Source organism: Rhea pennata, chromosome 21 (assembly GCF_028389875.1).
Source record: "Rhea pennata isolate bPtePen1 chromosome 21, bPtePen1.pri, whole genome shotgun sequence".
NCBI classification, from domain to species: domain Eukaryota; kingdom Metazoa; phylum Chordata; class Aves; order Rheiformes; family Rheidae; genus Rhea; species Rhea pennata.
This window is the reverse complement of record NC_084683.1, coordinates 3,278,881-3,298,920: the sequence shown is the minus strand read 5'-3', so window position 1 is coordinate 3,298,920 and position 20,040 is coordinate 3,278,881. Positions and strand designations below refer to the sequence as shown.

At 42.9% G+C, this 20,040-nt stretch overlaps 1 protein-coding gene across 1 annotated transcript; it reads right to left on the bottom strand.

The window, feature by feature from the left end:
• Window positions 1-6,968: 6,968 nt before the first annotated feature.
• On the bottom strand, window positions 6,969-19,383 carry LOC134149717 (transcriptional repressor CTCF-like). Its single transcript, XM_062592929.1, has 10 exons — window positions 18,597-19,383; window positions 17,738-17,908; window positions 16,722-16,855; window positions 14,354-14,474; window positions 13,406-13,555; window positions 11,605-11,765; window positions 10,974-11,156; window positions 10,417-10,552; window positions 8,237-8,404; window positions 6,969-7,147 (listed from the first exon to the last, which is right to left on the bottom strand). The coding sequence occupies exons 1-10, from the start codon at window positions 19,375-19,377 to the stop codon at window positions 6,969-6,971; spliced, it is 2,184 nt and encodes a 727-aa protein (XP_062448913.1). The 5' UTR covers window positions 19,378-19,383.
• Between the last annotated feature and the right edge of the window lie 657 nt (window positions 19,384-20,040).

The following is a 20,040-nucleotide window of genomic DNA, read 5'->3' as shown; positions in this document are numbered from 1 at the left end:
TGTGCTGATGGAGCCAGCAGGCCACAACTGGCACGAACTGGAATGGAGAGTACCGAATGCCTCATCCCCCTAAGTTATAATTTTTGACAAACCACCAATCTCCAGGCTGCCCTGAGCAGAGATCTGCCAACCAAGGGCTCTCAAAGGAGCATTTCCAGGGGTGGAATAGCCTGGGACAGGCTGATTCCTGGCAGAGCTGGGTGATACTGCTGCGGGTAGCCAGGGCCAAGCAGACAACACAGCATTTTCGAATCTTCTGTAAAAGCAAAAGCAAGACAGGAAGTGATCTCCCTGCAGACGCTGCTGTCTCCGCAGAGCCCAACCACAACATGTAGTAGCCTTGATTCACCACTTCAGGGAAGGCAGCTGGAGAGAGCATAGCTCAGGGCAGGGACCACCTTTCGCTGAGGTACCTCCTTATGGGGTAAGAACAGAACAGTGGAAGCAGCATTCCTCCAAGCATTGAGAGCCGCATCAACAAGCAGAGAAGCACCAGTAAAAGGCAGAGTGTTCAAGGCATTTCCCTCAGGGACAGCCTGCTCTGAATCTATGGCTCTTCCAGAATGATGGGAGAGCATGCTATTGGTGTCTGAGCATCTCAGAAGGGGTAGTAGGACCCAGCTTTTCATGGCATTAGCAAGTATATTCAGGACATGGAGAGAACGACTGTCCTCTTGTACCCATTAGGTGATAGCTCCTACTGAAGCTTAGAAGCACAAAGGACCTCCCAGCAAGCCCCTTCTCCAAGCTTATCTTCCAAAACACTGGGTCCCGTGTGCCAGGACAAGCTGAGCGCCAGTGTACCAGAACATCTTCCCCAAGAGGAGGACAGAGGAACAAGTGTTCCCAGGTGCACAAGTGTTGCCCATCTGTTGTGCAAGCATACGTTTCTCAGGATGCCTAGAGGAACCCATTTCCTCTTTCTTCCTCCTGAGCATCCGGAGTGTATTGGGGCTGGGCATTTCCTGCACCATCCTGGAATACTAGGACCTTCCCAGGTCTCAGGGGCTTCTGCTGGACAGTCTGCTACTGTCTGGCCTCCACTGGGGAGCCCAAACTGTGTTGGATGAGGTCTCACCAGAGCCAAATAGAGGGAAAGTAGTTTCTCCCCTTGGCCTGCTGTCTGTGTTCTTGCTAAGCCTGTCCTGGTGCTTTGGCACAGGGGCACCCTGCTGACTCCTGGCTGGCTTACTGTCTCCCAGTACCTCCAGGGCTTTTTTTCTGCACTGGCAGCCAACCAAATCTGGTCTGCTGCATGGGCTGTTCCCTCCCAGGGGCGTACATTGCATTTGCCTTTGTTCAGCTTCATGAGGTTTCATTGTTCAATCTTCCTGCCTGTTGAGGTCCCTCTGAGCAGCAGTGCTGTCCTCCACTTTATCAACCGCTCCCCTCAGTATGGTATCAGGCACAAACCTGATGAGAGTTCACCCTGGGCAGTCAGCCAGGTCTTTAAGAAAGATGCTAAAAGGCATTGGTCCTACAACTGATCCCCAAGGAACACCTTTCATAACTAGTAGGGCTTTGTATTGCTGAGCACTCTGAGCCTCATAGGGTAGCCAATTTTCTACCCATCCTCAAGTCCTCCAGACCCTGTGTCTCTAGTCTGGTTATAAGAAGTCTGTGGAGGACAGTGTCAAAGACCTTGCTAAAGTCAAGATAAACAGCATCCACAGCCTTCCCTTTGTCCACACAGTCAGACATGTCCTCAGAGAATGCAAAAGCCTGTCAGGCAGGATTTCCCCTTGACGTGGTGGCTGTTCCGAGTCACTGCTCTATATTTGGTGTGCCTGAAAAAAAGCTTCCAGAGTGATTCACTTCCAGGGATCTAAGTGCCTCTGACAGGCCTGTAGTCCCCTGGATCTTCCTTGTTGCCCTTCTTGAAGATGGGTGGGACATACGCTTTTTTCCAGTCATCAGAAACCTCCCTAGATTGCCAAGACCTTCCCAAGATGATAAGAGCACAGCTTCACATTGACATAGACCTCTTTTCTCAGCACCTTCAGATGTAACTCTTAGACTGCCATGAGGCTTGGGACCTGAGAGGTCTGAGGGCAGACCTCACCAGTAAAACTCAAGACAAGAGCAGCACTGAGTACCTCAGCCATGTCCTTTGTCACTAGTCCCTCTGCTCTACTAGGAAGTGGACCCACATTTTCCTCATCCCTCCTGCTGCTGCTGCTGAAGACAGCATCCTTCATATAGAAGCCTTTTTCTTGCCTTTCACATCCTCTAGGTCCAACTCCAGCTAAGCTTTGGCTTTCCCAACTCCACTCTTGTATGCTCAGGCAATGCCTACTCTTGGGTAGCATGATACCCCTTCTACCTTCTCTATGCTTCCTTTTTTCTTCCTATTCATTCATGCTGGCCTTCTGCCACACTTGCCTGACTTTCAGCTGAAGACTCCCTTGGAGCTTGCAGAGCTCTGGCTGAAGTTTCAAAGGCTGCTCTTAAATATACACTCAGACCAGCAAGTTTACTACAGCTCTTGCCTTGTTCCCACCAGGGTGGCTTAGGACAGTATGTCCACATGCCCAGTTGTGTCAAGGCTAGTTTGGATTCACTGTGCCTACAGGCAGCATTGCCTACCCTCCATAAGCCTTGTATGAGTCAAGCAGCTCTGAAAATGCTAACTGCTCTGCCCAGGGTGGCTCTTCATCCTCTAGATCTAAGGAGCTGAGCCACACTTCCCTTCCTGAACTGTCCTCTGATCTGCACTTGCTCTCTTCTCATCTAGAGAACCACCTGCATGAAGACCATTGCAATGATCGGAAGACAAAAGAATAAAGAGGTCATTACTTTTTCTGCACTGAGGTAGAAGAGGAAAAGCCATAGTTTGTACCACTGAAACTTCAGTCTGATACTCTCTGCTAAAGAAGTGGGCTTAGTACCTTGTTAGTAATTTCAGAGGAACTAGTCTCTCCAACCTGCGGAAGCTCTCAATTGCTGGAAGCCAAATGTGCCTTTGGCAGGCTGCAGCAATCACTCAGAGACCCCGCCCCTCTCTGCGTGGGCCCCTCAGGAGAGCAGCCCACAGCACCAGAGATGGCAGCCAGGCAAGTCAGATGAGATCTGGATGCCAGCAGAAAGAGCAAACAGACCTGTAACAACACTCTTTGCAGCTGCACAACCTCCCTTCCTTAGCAGGACTTGCTCACAGACTTTTTTCCTCTTATTCTACATCAGTCTGCAGTTACTGCACTAAGGGAGAGATACTGGCCACAGTCTGGAAACCAGGTGAGCTAATCCTACCTCCAAACACCCAAGTGCCTATTAACTCAGTGTGGCCAGGCTGGTGGGTGCTACAATGATGCATGCTAACCATACCTTTTCATGCGCTGTCCAGGACACAGCTTTTCCAGTGAGGATAATAATGGTGGGAGCAGACTGTGCTTTTTGTACTTTTCTAGGGCAGAGATGTGCTGCCTGCATTCAGACTTGGCTACATCACTTGGAGATGCTGGCACTTACCACCCTGGCCACCCATATTCAAGGGCTTGCTGGAACACTGCATTGGATTTCTCCAGAGCAGCTCAACCAAGGGCAAACCAGAAGCCTGTGGGAGGAACATAAATGGAGACACCTGCCCCTTGCAAAAGCCAGAGCTCAAGGCAGATCAAAAATGGGCTGCATAACAGTACTATTTACTGAGCATGTATGCAGAAACCAGGTCAGCTGATTTATCAAGTGAAAGAGTAGTGACAGACCTGTCTGAGCAAAAAGGAAAATGGCCACAGGGTGACTGCTCCCATCCCTACTAAACCCTTGTATGGGCTTCTGGGAAAATCAAAAAGCAGCCTACAATACACGCAGAGTGAATCTGATAATTTAAGAATACTATGCATATCTATTTTGTTAAGTAATGTTGCTTAGAAATCATTTCCTCAGAAAAGCACAATAGGAGTTGAGTTCCTGATAAATGAGCTTCATCTTCCCACATGTGCTGCTGCAGTGGGTTGTGACTAGCAGGGCAAGAACTGCCAAGAAACATGACAGCCTGCCAGTAGATAAAAGACAATTAAAGACAATTTGGAAGCAGTCATTTCTGTACTTTTTAGACAGATCCACCTGGCAGCCTCTCCTCTTCCAGCCTACCAGCAAGCTATTCACACAGCAAGCAATTTCTCCTAGTTCCTCTGAACACTGGGGCAGCTGGCAACATGTGCCTTGGGCTTTGCTGTCACCTGGGAACAGCACAAACTGCTGCTTATGGGAGCTTGTACAGTAGTGCTGGTGTGGACCAAGGCAGGTCTCTGCTAGAACGCATGTAAGACCTCCTCAGGGCACCATTACAGACCACTACTTAAAACAAAGCAGCATTGCAACAGTTTTCATGCTCCCCTTTTCAGTAGTGGGTTAAACCACAGATTTTAAGAGACCACGGTACTCCTCTTTTCCCATCATATTTGTAACATGAGGAGGGACAGTGCTCACTGCAACCCACCTGGCACACGGTGGTGCTACAGCACAAGTCCTGGACTGTGCACAGACAGGAGGGACTGAGACAGTCATCTGCAACAGCAGTTGTTACCACACTTTTTATTCCATCAGTACTGACGCATATTGTAGAAAAGCACAGTGCCTGAAGACAGCTTAGTTCCCTTCCACAAAGCCTCTCTTGCTCTAGGCTCATGCAAATGGTGTTTCCTTCAGAGCAGTGTCTCCATCTGAAGTATCTCTTACAGTTTCTGATGACACAAACTCCTTGTCCAGCTGAGAATCCACCCTCCTCTGCGGCCAGATCTGGCTCATCCTTGCCAGAAAGGCCTTGCATTTTCATCTTCCACCTGCTGAAGCAACCTTCCATCCTGCTCAGGATTTCACAAACTGACCTCTAGACACACTTTTTTTTCCCCTCTCCAAGTTCAAAGGAACCAGAGACACCTAGCCAACCTAACATCTACTGAAAATTATGTCTAGCAACTGCTTTTTTTGTGCTTTTAAGGAATTTCTTTCTAAGGAGTACTATTATGTCATTTGCAGTGACTTCCATTCCAAAGTTAGTAACTAACCAGAACTTACACAGTTTGAAGTTATCCAACCGCTTTACTCTATCAGCTCTTTAAGCTACTTTCAGAATTCATTCTAAGTAGAGGAACATACACTATGGCAAGCCCAAGTTTTATCTTCATTGTATTCTGAGAAATGAGGCTAATATTCCCACTGTTTAGATGACGAAGTCACAGACAATGTCAACAAAAGCTACTGCTACTCCCACTCCTTGCTCAAGCAAGAAAACACTTATTTAAACAAGTGAGTGGCTAGTCCAGCACACTTTATGTTATTATCTCATCTGGGCATGGTCCTCCATTCAGGCCCAGCTGAGCAAGCAGCTTAGGTCCATGGCATACAAAAAAAGCTGCTAGAAGACAAGTCAGGTTGTACACTAGCAGTGTATTGGCTTGACCACAGTAACCACATTTGATGATTATGTGCCTACATTCACCTGTGGCTGGCAAAACCAGCACACCATGATTTAAGATGTCGGTACCTTGCATTTAGCACAGGTAGAGGAAAAGACCCACCATGAGAGGCACAGACACTGTAACTTCAGGCCTGAAGCATCCTTCTATAAGGAGGAGAGACTACAGTCTGGAAATCACTGCCAGGACAAACAGTTAATAAATACAAAGAATCAGCCAGTGAGCACACATGGTAATCCATTATTATTTATTAGCTGTACAGCAGTACATTCTCCTTCCCAGTTTTCAAACCCCATTACATATTTTATAACAGTTTTTCCCATGTTCGCTTCCCAAAATAATGAAAAATATCACACAGTACAGCTAAGTACAAAAACGCATCAACCTAGGGTCTGATAGCTAAACTGATCGCTCTCTTAAAAGTGATACATAGAAGAAAATTTTGTTTGAAATCAGCAAGACTGAGGCTCTATAAAAAGCTTACATATTTTAACATGTGACAGTTCATATACAGGCATTATTTGTATTTCACATTATTCCTTTTGCCTCTATTAGAAATCCAAAATTGTGTAATTACTGACCTATTAATATTTCCTGGCACAGGTTTTGAGGGCTGCAGTGACCCACTTATAAATCATCACTTCTGCCTTAACAAAGGATTCATAAACACAAAATACAACTACAAGACAGAGCAAAGAAAATGTAGTCGTAAAATTGTAACTCAAAAAGAAGATTAATTATACATGTTTCAAATGCCAGTTGTGTGCTTCAAAACCAGATTTCACATGTGGGTATCTGTTGATCTTCAAGGAGTAGTCTGGGTATCACTTGGTTTGAAAGGAATTAAAATACCGGGGTTTATTTAAACTGTGTTTTTGCATACCTCCTAATTAATGGAAAAAGATTAAAATGTAAAAAAAAAAAAAAAAAAAAAAAAAAAGTTATTTACAAGCTTGACCATTACAGAAATGTTTTGCAGAAAGCAAAGCATATTAAGGACAGAAACCAGTTGGAGCATGCCAAAACTACCGTGTGCAGCCGACTCGGAAAACCGGAACTAGTCGGTGGGGAAAAGCAAAAACATTTTAAAAGTCTATAACCCTCTCAAGTCTGCATTTACAGTTACAAACAGTACTGAGAAAAGGAGGCTCAAAAACTCTGGGAACTGGAAGTCCAGAGTGGTTTACCATGTACTCTAGTCAAGGCTTCCACTTTTGTATATTAAAACTTGTTGCATGTAAACACTGTCCTTGGACCAGCTTTACAATGCAGCTCAGAGCAAAACTAATCAAGCATCTAATAAGAAACCCTGAAGGACTCCAAAATATTTCCTAACGTTCCATGATCCTGTAATGCTAACATAAAACAGCAAGTTCTAGTTAAATCACATTCTAACATCATTTTAAGTTTTATTTCCCAGTAAGTTTGGTAAAATGGTCTAAAATGATGCATTTCCCAAAGCCAAGAAAAAAGGTAAAAAGAAAAATAGATTTGAGCCGCTTAAACACAGCCTAGGCCAGTTCAGCCAGCCAGTATAGTCGTCTTCCATCACCAGTCCATCATGCTGAGAATCATCTCAGGAGTGAGGTCTCCATTGGGAGCTTCATCTACAGCAGGCTGAGCTTCTTCTTCCTCTACTGTTTCTGCATCAGGTTCTTTCTTTACTTCAAAAATAGTATTTTCAATTTCACCAGTGTTCTGGTCTTCAACCTGAATAACTGCTGCAGCTAGAAGGGCAGTAAAGAAAGGGGATGGGGAGGAGGAGGAAAATGACAGATTTTTACTGGTTCCAGGGCTGGCCTGCACCTCCCTCAGATGACTTTTTCAGTAGATACTTAGACTTTTGCATAGAAAGGAAAGGAAGGGCTCCCAATAAAGACACATTCCCAACTCAGGGCAGAATAATTCAGCCTGCCTCTCATTCATCCAAGTATCAAGCCCCTACCTCCCTGGCTCCTGTGTGAAGATGTTTTAGCAGCAAATTTCAAAAGATATATAGGAATATATGAGACAGTATTTAAGCAAATTTTACAGAGTAATCAAGTAAGAATATCAATACACAGGTGCACCTCAAATCAGCTCCTCTGCACTTAGAGTAAGGCAAAGTTTCAGTCAGATTCAGAGTCCACAGTGACACTAGTGAATGTAGTCAATGTAAAATGCTTCTGCAGGCTGTAAGCCTAGGAAGGACATGTGCTGTATTTGGAGCACTGATCAAACAGCCAAGCCACCTGGCAGCATTCACCCCTTGAAGGAAGAACTGCTTCCTGCACTTTCTAAAATTTTACTTAGACTTTGTATAGCTATTGATTTCTATGCTTAAGAAGAAACCTCTGTGGAGTTGCAACTACGCAATATTTATGCTATGCTCCAAACTACAGGTCTGAAGCATGTTTGCTTGTATGCAAAAGTCTACATGCATAAAATACTATGGTGGTTCTTGTAACAGTTTCTTTAACAGCAAGTGCAACATGAGCACCCAGCAACTGGGACAAAAAAAAAAAAAGAAAAAAAAAAGAAAGAAAGTTTGCACACACACTTATTACTTATTAACTGGAATGTTATCAAAGAAAAAAAACCAAATCCTGTCATCTCCTTTTTGCATGATCTGAAACAGGCATGTTCCCTAACAACCAGGAAATGCTTGCAACAAGCATCATGCACAAGGAAGATCATAGCAAGCTAGAGAAAAGTGCAGCTATTTACTTTTTAAATAAGCTCACTTGAGGGCAGGAGTTCTCTGATGAGAGCTGCCAAATCCAAGGAAGATGCAGTTCAAACAAGCATTGTAACGTAAGCTTCAAGTAGTGACTTACGCTGGGATTGTTTTGGTTGGGTGGCAGCTTTGCCTGGTGGTCTTCCTCTTCGTTTCTTACTAGGAGGTGGTGCAGCAACCTCTTGCTCAACTTCTGGTTCAGCCTCAATTTCTACTGCTGTCTCCTCTTCATCTTCATTATCATCCAAATCTGGTTCAGCACTTTCCTCTAGGAAAAAAGAAAAAAAAATCCTTGAAGAAGTGCATTAAGCAAGTCTTTAGTTTAAAGAGGTTAAACACATTCACCTACAGAGCCATTATTAATCCTCAATTAAAGGGAGCTGGCTCTGGTAACAGAGAAGGCGAATGAGGCCTTTGCTAAGAACCTAGTGGCACAGACTCAAGTTTGTTACTCCTACATTAAAGGGAACAAAATGCCATTCAGAAAGGGAAAGAAAACATGATTTCATTTGGTGGTAGTGACTTCAATACCTCTATGAAACACTCCAGAAGTCAAGAGTGATCCAACAGTAAGTCTCCTAGCCCTCAAGAAACAGCAGCACTGTAATTACCTTTTTCTGTAACATAGATCAGCACTGGGGTAGCAGTTCCTGAACACCGCAACTAGTGTTCAGGACCTCAATGTCAAGTTGAAAACAGTAAAGTCACATGGAACTGGGGAGGTCTTAAGCATCACAGTTGAACACAGCTTTGCAGACACCTTACCATGCTTTCAAGGATCATCAACATACCATAGATCATCAATCAGTGACCAAGAGCATCTTCTCCAAGACCTCTCTTTATGAGGTAGAACAGCCTATTTTATGAGGCCCTGTCCACCAACTGATTTATGATAGCACCTCCCCTCCATGCCAACTAACTGCACTTCTTAGAAACTGATTCCAGTCCAATGGTGCTCATGACAAGTTTTAACTTCTTGCAATTTTTTTGTGGTTTATTGCGCTAATGGCGCAAAGTTTTGTACTTCAGGACATCCCTGAAATTACCAGTTAGCACCATCAATGTGCCCAGAATACTCCATGCAAAACCAAATCAGACAAAAAGCAATAAAAGGTGTCAAGGGGAACAGACTGTCAGAAGGGTAAAATGACTGCCCCAGAATGTCTAAGCATGCCCACTGCACTGAAGAGTAGCTTATCTTCCTCATGAAGAGGTGAGCCATTGCATGAGGCATACTTCCATTTATTTGAGGGGGAAGAATGAACTGTAGAGATTTCATTTTCTTAGAAGCAGCAATAATGGCTCTAATACTTTTCAGTTAAGAGAGACACCCAAAAAGTATCCAGGCTACACAACTGTTGACCAGGGTGTGATAAAAATGATTACTATCAAGTGAAAAATACCTTCAAAAAGGTGGCCATTGGTCTTTGGGATTCCACAAAGATGAGGCGTCATAACACATACCAGGCCTCAACTTCGAATCTCACAAGTAAATTAAGACAGAAAACAGAAAGCAGCCAAACATACCAGGGTTAACTATACGCTGCCATCTTATGGGTGCATTCCTGGCTTGAAAAAAGATCAGTTCAACATCCCAGAAAGACTGCAAATACTCTGGATATGATGTGCTTTCATCCCCCTCAGTCAGATTATGCTGAAGGGATTGATTTTATTGCCACAAGATCTCACATTAGCATCTATTTGTTCTGTGCATTACTGCTTTCCAGACATTTCCTCATGTCTGTAAGCACCTACTTCCTTATGTACAAGGAGGTATGCATGTGCTGCGCTATTGTACGCAGTCATTCAAGGACAAATTTCTTTTATTGAATTTTTCAGGTCCTACCTTTTTAGAGCTTCTTCATATTTTCCTCAGATCTCAACTTTTATCAACTATCAGTCTGTCTACTTCAGCAGCTGACAGGCCAAAGCAGGGGACAACATGACTTTAGTACTGGAAAAATGTATCAGACAGTGTACTAAAACACAGAAGAGCACGCAAGACAGACAACTGCAGTCTAGGCAAAGGGTAACAGACACAGCACTTTTTTCCCCAACTACTGAGTCTCGGAAGAGGTCCAGGACAGCCGAATTCACACCAACCTTCCTAAACACACAGAGTCCTCTATGTACATACATACACAATCATTTTTTTCCCCTTATTGAGTACATAAAAGCCTTTCAGGTACCAAACCAAACCTGCAGAACTGGCAAAGAGCTAACAAAGAAACAATGAATCACAAGCCTGTAATGCTAAGAAGGTACTGAGCTGTATCTTACCACTATCAGAGGAATCTTCTTTCTTAGAGCGCATTTTTCTCTTTCTGCCACGTTTGCCCTTCTTTGTCTCTCCTCCATTCTCTCCTTCCCCACCATCTGGGCCAGAACAATTATCAGCATGTCTGGCCATTGTGTCCTGTTCAGAATGGGGGAAAAAAAACAAAACAAAAAAAAACCAACACGCATTGAAATCAAGATCAGATATTCTGGCCCTGTGTTTACACAGACATTTCTGACTGCTTGTCTCTTTTTCCTCTTTGTAATAGAAAAATATTTACCAAATATAGGTAAATTTCACTAACTTCTACTCATAAAGTTGAGTTTTCCTACTGCTCATGATGCTACTGCTAGCACATGCCAGTATCAGTATCAATACCAGAGCCTCCTCTCAGAGAGCAGCAAGTGCCACCTTTTAAAAGATCAGTGTTGTGCCTTGTGCCCCAGCCACCCTTTTCTTTGAGTAACAGGGCTCCTCCTTTCCAAAACCCCCATTCAGCTAAAAAGCACAACTCAAAATGTATTTATACACACACACACACACACACACACTCCCTTACCCTGCGAGTGAAAGTTTCACCACACTTGGAACAGACAAATGCAGCAGGGACAAAGTTGGGATCATGGTATCGTTTGAAGTGCTTATCAAGGTGCTGTTTTTGACGGAAGGTTTTATCACAATGGCTACAGGCATAAGGCTTTTCTCCAGTATGGGTCCGTTTATGAATGATCATGCACCACTCCTGGTAGGGACAAACCAAAGAGAAAGAATAACTTGAAAACTTTCAGATGTAGACACTGAGAAATTTATTTCTGCAGGCAAGATGAGGTCAAACACTTTAGTCCAAGAAAAACACTCAGGAGAAGACGGTCCTGCCCGAGTGCAACCACACTCTGATTGATGGCATATTCGGTCCTACCTACTTCCATCCTCCAAGCAACTCTAGCTCTTTGTCAACAGATATGCCAAGGTTGTGACTTAACTCCCTTAAAAGATACTCTCCACAGGGGAGCACTTCAGCAGAAAGCAAAAGTCACTGAACTCTCCCATGCCCTTTAAATAAATAAATAAAAGTCAGAGAGCTAACACTGATTTTGAAAGTTGGTCAAACTTAACAGATAAGATTTCTTAGCTTACATGTTTAGCTCCTGTTCTAATGCTCTTAAGGGCTGTCAGTCCCACCAGCTTACCTTTCTGCATGCATAATCACACTGGTCACACTTGAAGCGCTTCTCATTCTTGTGAGACTTTTGATGCTGTTTGAGGGCATATCGCTCATGAAACACAGCATCACAGTATCGACACTTCTTGCCCTGCTCAATGTACGAATGCTGCTTTCGCAAATGGACACCTAGGAATGCAAGAACCAGAGCCTTTAATCACATCACGGCTATCCAAGGGTGAAAGAGCCTGGTATACAATCTCTCAGTGTCTTTCCCTCTGTATACTCGTGAGTTCAGGTGAGAAAAGTAAACTGTTAATTTGAGATTCTATCAAAAAATTAATAGGCTTATAATTAACAGCAATCAGCATAATTTCTTGACAGAACTGTCTAGTCAAAAGCTTAGTAAGGTTTTTTAAAGGATTCTAGATTTGGTTAATATCAGCAATCTGTGCTGATACACTCGCATTTGATAAAGGGTTTGATGATATACCACATAACTTATATTCAAAATTCACTATCTGCAAAATACAGCAGGATTCTTAGACTGTTAGTGTGTAGACTATTTCAAAAATCCATCTCAAAAACATAGCAGCCAGATCACTGATGCCCAGGACTGCTTCGGACAATCTGTAAGGATTCTCTCGGAAGACAGAGCAACATAAATTTTTGCTACTGAAGTTCATGCAACAGATGAAGTAAAGTCAAGGTAAAACACAGCACTGTCCTCAAGACACTTAAGACCACTCTGAATTGCCTGAATACAGTCAGAAGCCAGGCAATACATTGGGAAGCAGGATTTTTTGCAGGATCAGAAGTCAAAGTGACAGGACTAGAGGGTAACAGGGGTACCAACAGCTAACCCCTATCAGAAGTTTTAATCACTTTAAAATCCTCCAAATATGAGCATATTGCACCTGCACAAGGTAGCCTGCTGTAGCTTGAACAATCATTATGAAAAAAAATCTTCACAGCTATTCTGTTTTTTTCCTGTTATAGATCAGTACTTGTTTGCTTCATAGACACTTGGTGTCATCGTCTCAACGTGTCCTTCATTGTAGCACTTTACATCTGTTTGTTATGAGGGAGAACCTACCTTCCCGTTATCTGGTTGATATTTTGCTTATAGACAGAATTATGCCAAATCTCAGCCTTTTCTTCACTGAGAAAGATTATTTTCAATTGCTCTGGGAGTAGTACTATTTTTCACCTTCTTGTATATCATAAAAGAGAGCTTGCTTGCTAGAATCATGGGGAACTGCTCACCAGGTCAACACTCTCCTACTGCAAGGACTCAGGGCTTTTGTGACAACTCAGTCTCTCCTATTCTGTCTGTGGCACACAGATCCACTTCCTGAAAAATGAAATTGTTTAGGCTAATTCAAGCTTTCAGCTTGATGAAGATATATCTGGGTGATAATTAATGGCCTCCAATACATAGGAGGTCACGCCAAATGACCTTCCGATTTCTCGGACCTTAAGTCGTACAGTTAAAATATTTGTCTAAGTTCAATAAATGCCTCGCACCTATGGACATGAAAATAACGCCTTGGATGCTTGAAAAACATGCTGCATTTTCAAATAGTGAAAAGAAATTGAAAGTGCTGTTCTCATACCATGCAGCAGTTACTGTAAGCTAAAAGGCTGAAAGTATGTATTACCAGCCACACTTCTAAGCCTGTGCTTCATTTTGTGCAGTTACTGGATTTGCTAGGTTAAAGCGGGGGGAAGACAGCTGATGGGTTACATGAACTCTAATTTTGGGAAGGCATGTTTTGTGTAGCCTTCTGTAGTAACTTCGCTAATGGCCACGTTGCCAAGATACATACCCAAGTCCCTCTTTCTTGCTATAACAGTATCACAGTGAGGACAGTGAAATTTGGCCACATTCTCCGTATGTTTCTGTAAAATGTGCATCTTCATGGTACCACTCTGAGTGAAGCAAGCATGGCAGATGTAACATTCATATGGCTTCTCTCCTACAGTAATGGAAGGAAAAAAAAGTAGCACAAGCACTTTTATTAACAAGAAATCTAATCAAAAAGCCCTAAAATAAAATAACTCCCCAGAAACCAGCAAACAGCTCAGTGATGTTTCTTTCTCTAGAAGTTTTAGTTCCCATAAATATCTTTCTACAACACAAAGACAAAACAAATTCACTCTTGAGCAAATGAGTTAATTATTAGTCCTTACAATGAGAAACACATACAAGACCTACATGCAAGATGCTGGAACACTGTGAACATCAAATTTGAGATTTTTTTTGAATGCTCATACATACAAGCACATTTCTGTCATTAAATTTTAGCAGCCTCATTAGTTTAGCACTCCAGCAGTGTTCCATGCTAGAAAAAAAAAAAAGTCCTATTTCTGTCACAGAAAAGACTAAGGATCTTCACAAACTGCATCCAGACACTGTTGCAACTACACTCAAGAATGAAACTAAAAATGGCTATAACCTTCAGTGGGAAGTAAAACATCGATAAAGAAGATATTGCTCATCTTCATACTGAAAAAGGGCCTGTATTCTGTCACCTCACAGTGAAGGCAAAAATCAGAATCCTCCAACACATTTCTCAGTGCAATTACTAGTGTCAGTTTATGAATTCATTAATGTTGATAAACAGTGCATTCTCTTCAGCTACAGACTTCATGATAATTTTACATTAAACTTGAATACTTCATTTTGCTGACTCCGAGCATGAGCACCATTATGCACTGTCCCAGCACTCAGACACCAGCACACAGACAGCGTGCTAAAAGCATGACATCAGTACCAGAGTGGGTCCTCATGTGCCCCTTCAGTGTGTAAGTATCCCTGCTGGCATAGCTGCACAAGCTGCACTGGAACGGACGCTCTCCAGTGTGAGAGCGAATGTGGCGTTTCAATTTGCTAACCTGAAAGCCAAGAGCAAGACTGGAGTTAGTAAGCATGAATAGGTAAGATTTCCAAAGTAAAGGAAATCAGTCAAAAATTTTGTTACAGTAACATTTTGTTTCAGTAGCAAGGTTAAAAATAATACAACCAACCAACCAACCAGTTTCAGTGCCAGTCTTGCACTGCCATGTAACCACTCATACTCCCTTTCCCACCCTGTTCCACCTCCCAGTCTTGCTCCTACATTCAAAGCAGCCAGATTTTGTCTCCTGCACTCACCTTACTGGCATCAACCATCTCAACGTCAGAGGATAAGCTAAAATTTGAAAGCATCCTGGACAGACACAGAGAAAAAGCGTTCCAGGAAAGCATGCACCCAGAAACACTGCAGATGTTCTTCCACAGGGTGCCTCCCGGGATGCCCTCCAGTTACTTTCAGGAAGAAGATAAATCAGTAACTCAATAAAAAAGCCCTAGTCCTGCAATCAAGGTGACTTAATCCCTTTGCGCTCCTGCCATTATCTAGGAGGCATGAACATAGCGTAAGAATTAGCAGACATGAACGGAAAGCGTTTTCTGCTTCAGTAAGAGCAAGCTGCACCAGCTGCTGTCTACAAAACCCTGCAACCGGCTCATATAGGACCAACTTGCTTATTCTTTCCTAATTCATGCACTGCAACACAACGCATTCAGCACTTCAAACCTCATGGCCTGGAATTACAACATCGCAGTCACAGCTCAAAGTTTTGTTTGTTTTTTTAATAAATAAATAAATAGGTAAAACTTAAAAGACACACAAAAACCGCAGCATTCCTCCCCCCAAAAAAAACCCCAAACATACACACACAAACTGAAACACCCACACCCAGAAAACTCAATAAATGAATAAATAAAAGAAGATTAAGCACCCTGTTCAACATCTCCACTGTAACCTTCCTCCACTGCACTGATCAGTTTTTAAAAATTTTGTTCACGACCTTGCTCAGATTTCCTATTCCCACCTTGCAGTGTAGTTTTTATTACATTTTAAAAGCTGTCCTGCAGCACAAGCAACAGTGCTGCTTAGGGCACAGGGTAGAACATTCAAGTAAGCTTTATTTGCTCAAGCAAATTAGATAACCTCTTAGAATTAGCAAAGCTGTTTTTCACTAATTTGGGAAAACGCCATTCATTTTGGCAGCAGTCACTTTATCAACAGATATGTAAGATGCAAAGTGCACATTTTAAAATTGGAGAGCATCTCTAGTCTTAAAGTACATTCTACCCAGCAGATACCTGCCTCCTTCAACTCCTTTACTCATCTTAAAGGACTGCTCTTTTTTAAAAACAATAAAAACTACAGTCTCCAAAGAGGAAATGGAAATGATCTAGGGTTTCGGTGCACAAATATCCTCAAATAGGTTTCCCATCAACTGAGGAAACCCTATCACTTGCTTCCAAAAAAAAACAGACCTAATTCATTCAGAAAGTAGCTGTGCAGACGACCTCGGAGTGCTAGTGGACAACAAGCTGACCATGAGCCAGCAATGTGCCCTGGTGGCCAGGAAGGCCAATGGTCTCCTGGGGTGCATTAGGAAGAGTGTTGCCAGCAGGCCGAGGGAGGTGATCCTGCCCCTCCACTCAGCCCTGGTGAGGACTCATCTTGAGTACTGCATCCAGTTCTGGGCTCCCCAGTACAAGAGAGACATGGAGCTACTGGAGAGAGTCCAGCGTAGGGCTATGAGGATGATCAGAGGGCTGGAGCATCTGCCCTATGAGGAACGGCTGCGAGAGCTGGGCCTGTTTAGCCTGGGGAACAGAAGCTTGAGGGGGGATCTTATCAGTGTGTATAAGTATCAGAAGGGAGGGCATCAAGAGGATGGGGACAAACTCTTCTCAGTTGTCCCACACAACAGCACAAGAGGCAATGGGGCAAAAACTGAAGCACAGCAAGTTCTGCCTGAACGTGAGGAGGAATTTCTTCACTGTGAGAGTGACAGAGCAGTGGAAGAGGTTACCCAGAGAGGTTGTGGAGTCTCCTTCTCTGGAGATATTCAAAGCCCTCCTGGATGCAATCCTGTCTAACATGCTCTAGGTGACCCTGCTTGAGCAGGGGGGGTTGGACTAGATGATCTCCAGAGGTCCCTTCCAACCTTACTGATTCTGTAATTCATAACCCATTTACTCAGAGGCTTTTCAAAAATGGTCAAGGAGGAAAGTTTGTAACAGATGATGAATAAATCTTGAAGCATACAAGCATGTACTTGGCACTGTGACAATTAACATACCTCCACACTAGCATAATCACACATTGAGCATTTGAACGGTTTCTCATGGGTGTGTTTGTAGCGGCGATGCCGAACCAACTCTCCACTGGTCACAAAGGCCATGTTGCAATCTGGGCACTTGTGAGGGCGAGTACCTAATCATTTGCAGGAAAACAGGAAGATGGGGACATTCAGATTTAGTGGCAAAAAATATGACACAGCTTCTCCCTCTCCACCCCCCCACCATGAATTAGCAATGTTCCTTTTGTTCTGAAAGATTAGATTACAGCAGCAAATGGCACGCAGGCGTATAAGCAGCCAATGGACGGAAGATACTGCTAGAGAGTGTACATGCCTTCAATGAGGGAAACAAACTCCCTTATTTTCTTATCACTTGGCTATTTGCAAATTTCAAACCATTCAGTTAGATAATGCAGAGGTATGAAAAGAAAGCTAAGAACATGAATTACACTTTTTTGGCAGAAGGGTCAAAAGAACATCGTTTAAATTTGATGACAGTTTCGAAATTACTCCTATATTAAGTTTTATAACAGAAACTTAAGTGAGGAACAGTGGAAACATGCTTTCATTCCTACATGTTTTACTGGTCCAGTTTATAACCTATTCCCTGTTTTGTTTTTCTCCTCCATCTGCCTTCTGTTTAGCTCCAGCCTCACCTTATTTTTCCATAGGAAGCAATGGCAGCACAAATCTCAGAACACAGCAAACTGAGGGCCCTAATAACACCCAAGACAAACAGAATGTTTTCTACAGCTTTAAGTAACTTCAGATCAATCCCAGAGTTCGTTTTTGTATCTATGTACAGAATGAGCTTTGCACCTAACATGGTCAGGTGAAAAATTGCTCTCACAGGGGAAGAAAAAAAAATAATAAAGAAAGAGAGCAGCATTGCGTAGTTTCTTCCTTTCCAGCTTGTCCCATAGAGGAAATCTGACAGATTCAGATAGACCCAACCTGCCTATAGAATAAAGACAGAGTAGATTCTATTAGAAGAATGTACACAAAGGTCCGAGTACCTGTGTGAGTGTGGAGGTGCTTCCTCAGTAATTTGACTGTCCGAAAAGCCCTGCCACAGAGATGGCACTTATGTGGTCGTTCATCAGTGTGGCTTTTCATATGACAGTCCAAGTTAGAACGACATGGACAAGTGTAACTGCACAGCTCGCACTGGAATGTCTTCTTTACACCTAGCCATGAAGGAAGTCACTTTTATTTTTGGCAGTACCATGGTCCACCATATTACATTAGAGGTCAGCAGGGAAAAAGAAAAATTCCTGGAGGTTAAACTACTACAAGGAACCCATTTTTTAAAAAAATCATTAAATACGACTGTATTTCCTGTTAGGAATACAGGCAGTGATTAGCTTGTCTTGAATTTTCATTAGTATGCCAGCAATCAATGTTCTTGCTCCACTCCACTCTAGAAAGGGTTTCTTAATTTACAGTTTTAAGTTTCTGGAAAGGAAAAGTCAAACATACACATTGCTGGATTTTGTGCTACCCACTCTACCCAATACTTAGCTAGGAACTCCGCCCCCCAAAAACTAATTATACCACTGGTTCCTGATGTAAAACTTTATGGTACACAATAATCTCTTGAATATGCATTACAGCAAAAAGCAGAACCTTTTCAACTGTAGTGATATGGGAATACTAATACCACAGCATCACACAAGGCAAATGAGCTCCTTTGCAAGCCTATAGACAGGGGAGAGTAGGTTTGCCCAGAAAACAGAGCTGAGAGCTCTCATACAAAACGGTTAGTGACACTGAGCATGCCTGCTTTACTCCCATTTGCATCTGCTCAATCACTTCAACTGTATTGCAAGGTGCAGTCACAACCAGTGCAGTTTAGAAATCTGCTTACAAACCTACCTTTCTTTCTGATTTTTTTTGGTTTAGGTGGCTTCATGTTACCCACTACTTTTTCTGCATTGACCTCAGACAACAAACCCTCCTGTTGCTCCTCTTCAAAGTCATACACAGAGACATCCACATCTTTGCCTTCCTCAGTGTAGCGTAGCTTACTCTTTTGGTTTTTCTTTGTTTTTTTGGCTGGTGGCTGATAGTCTGGATCTTTTTGCCAATTAGGATCTTCTTGGGGCTGAAGTTCACCTTGTTCCAGCGTCTCCACCTCACCATTTGCACCCACTTTCACTACCTGGAAGCCTTCTGGTAAAGGGAGAGTGTGACAGATCATGGGCTCTCCCTCTTGCAGGCCTCCTTTGGAAACCTCATTTTCATATGCTCCCTGAAGTTCTTCCACAGAAGTGGTGGCAACAGATACAGTCACTGGAACTGGTACTTGGACCAGCTGAAGCTCACCAAGATTTATAGGTTGCTCTTCCATATTAACAACCTGAAGTGTTATGATCTGTGTGTCATCCACTGTAGCCTCCGTTTCCTGAGGCACTGCACTTTCCATTACTTCAGTCTTCATTTGAAGAAGTGTTGGATCCAACTGTTCCATCATAACCATCTGCACACCACTGTTGACATCCTGAACTACTTCACCCCCATCTGCTTGGTTTGGTGGTATACGACAAGCATCGTCCTCCTGCCCAGCTTCATGGCGTCTTTCATAGGTTTTTCTCTCTTTTCCCTTAATAAAAGTTTCTGATTCTTCCACAATAGCTTCAACTGCCTCACCTTCCATCTCACCTTCTTGCTGTTAAAAAAAGAAAAAAAAATCAGAAGAGAGAATATTGCACATCATCTGATGTAATAATGTGCCGTAATAATGTGCCATAATAATGGCACACACCCCACAGAGGGACAAGTGGCCTAACCAAAAACCATCAGCTCAACAGCAACAGCATACTGCAGCCAGTTTTAAGAAAACAAATCCAAAACTGTAAGCATCAGTCTCTGCTAGCGTATTGTCGCTGTAAATCAAGGTGATCACAGAATCCTGCCTGGAGTGAAACAGCCGCTGTACCAGTTTCATGGAAAGGAAGGAAAGCAAGGAAGAGAGATTAAGGGATATGTATGTTTCTCCTTCTCAAGGACTGCAAATCGCTAAGGCAAGTGATACAGCACGATTACTCCTTATTACCAATCTATGTAAAATAAATAAGCTGAATATCAGAAAGCAGTCCTGTGCTATAATCACATTATTTTTATGTCATTAGAAATCTTACATGTAAAAAAGCTGACTCTGTAAAGCACAATATAAATCTGGACCCCCCCCCAAAAAAAACAACCTCCCCCAACAACCGCACTCAAACAAAAAAGCCCTTAGTCTGAGAATAGTGATTTTTCCCCCCCTAAGAAAAAGCTTTGAGAATGCAAAGCAAGAATTTAAGTCTTCAAAGTTACT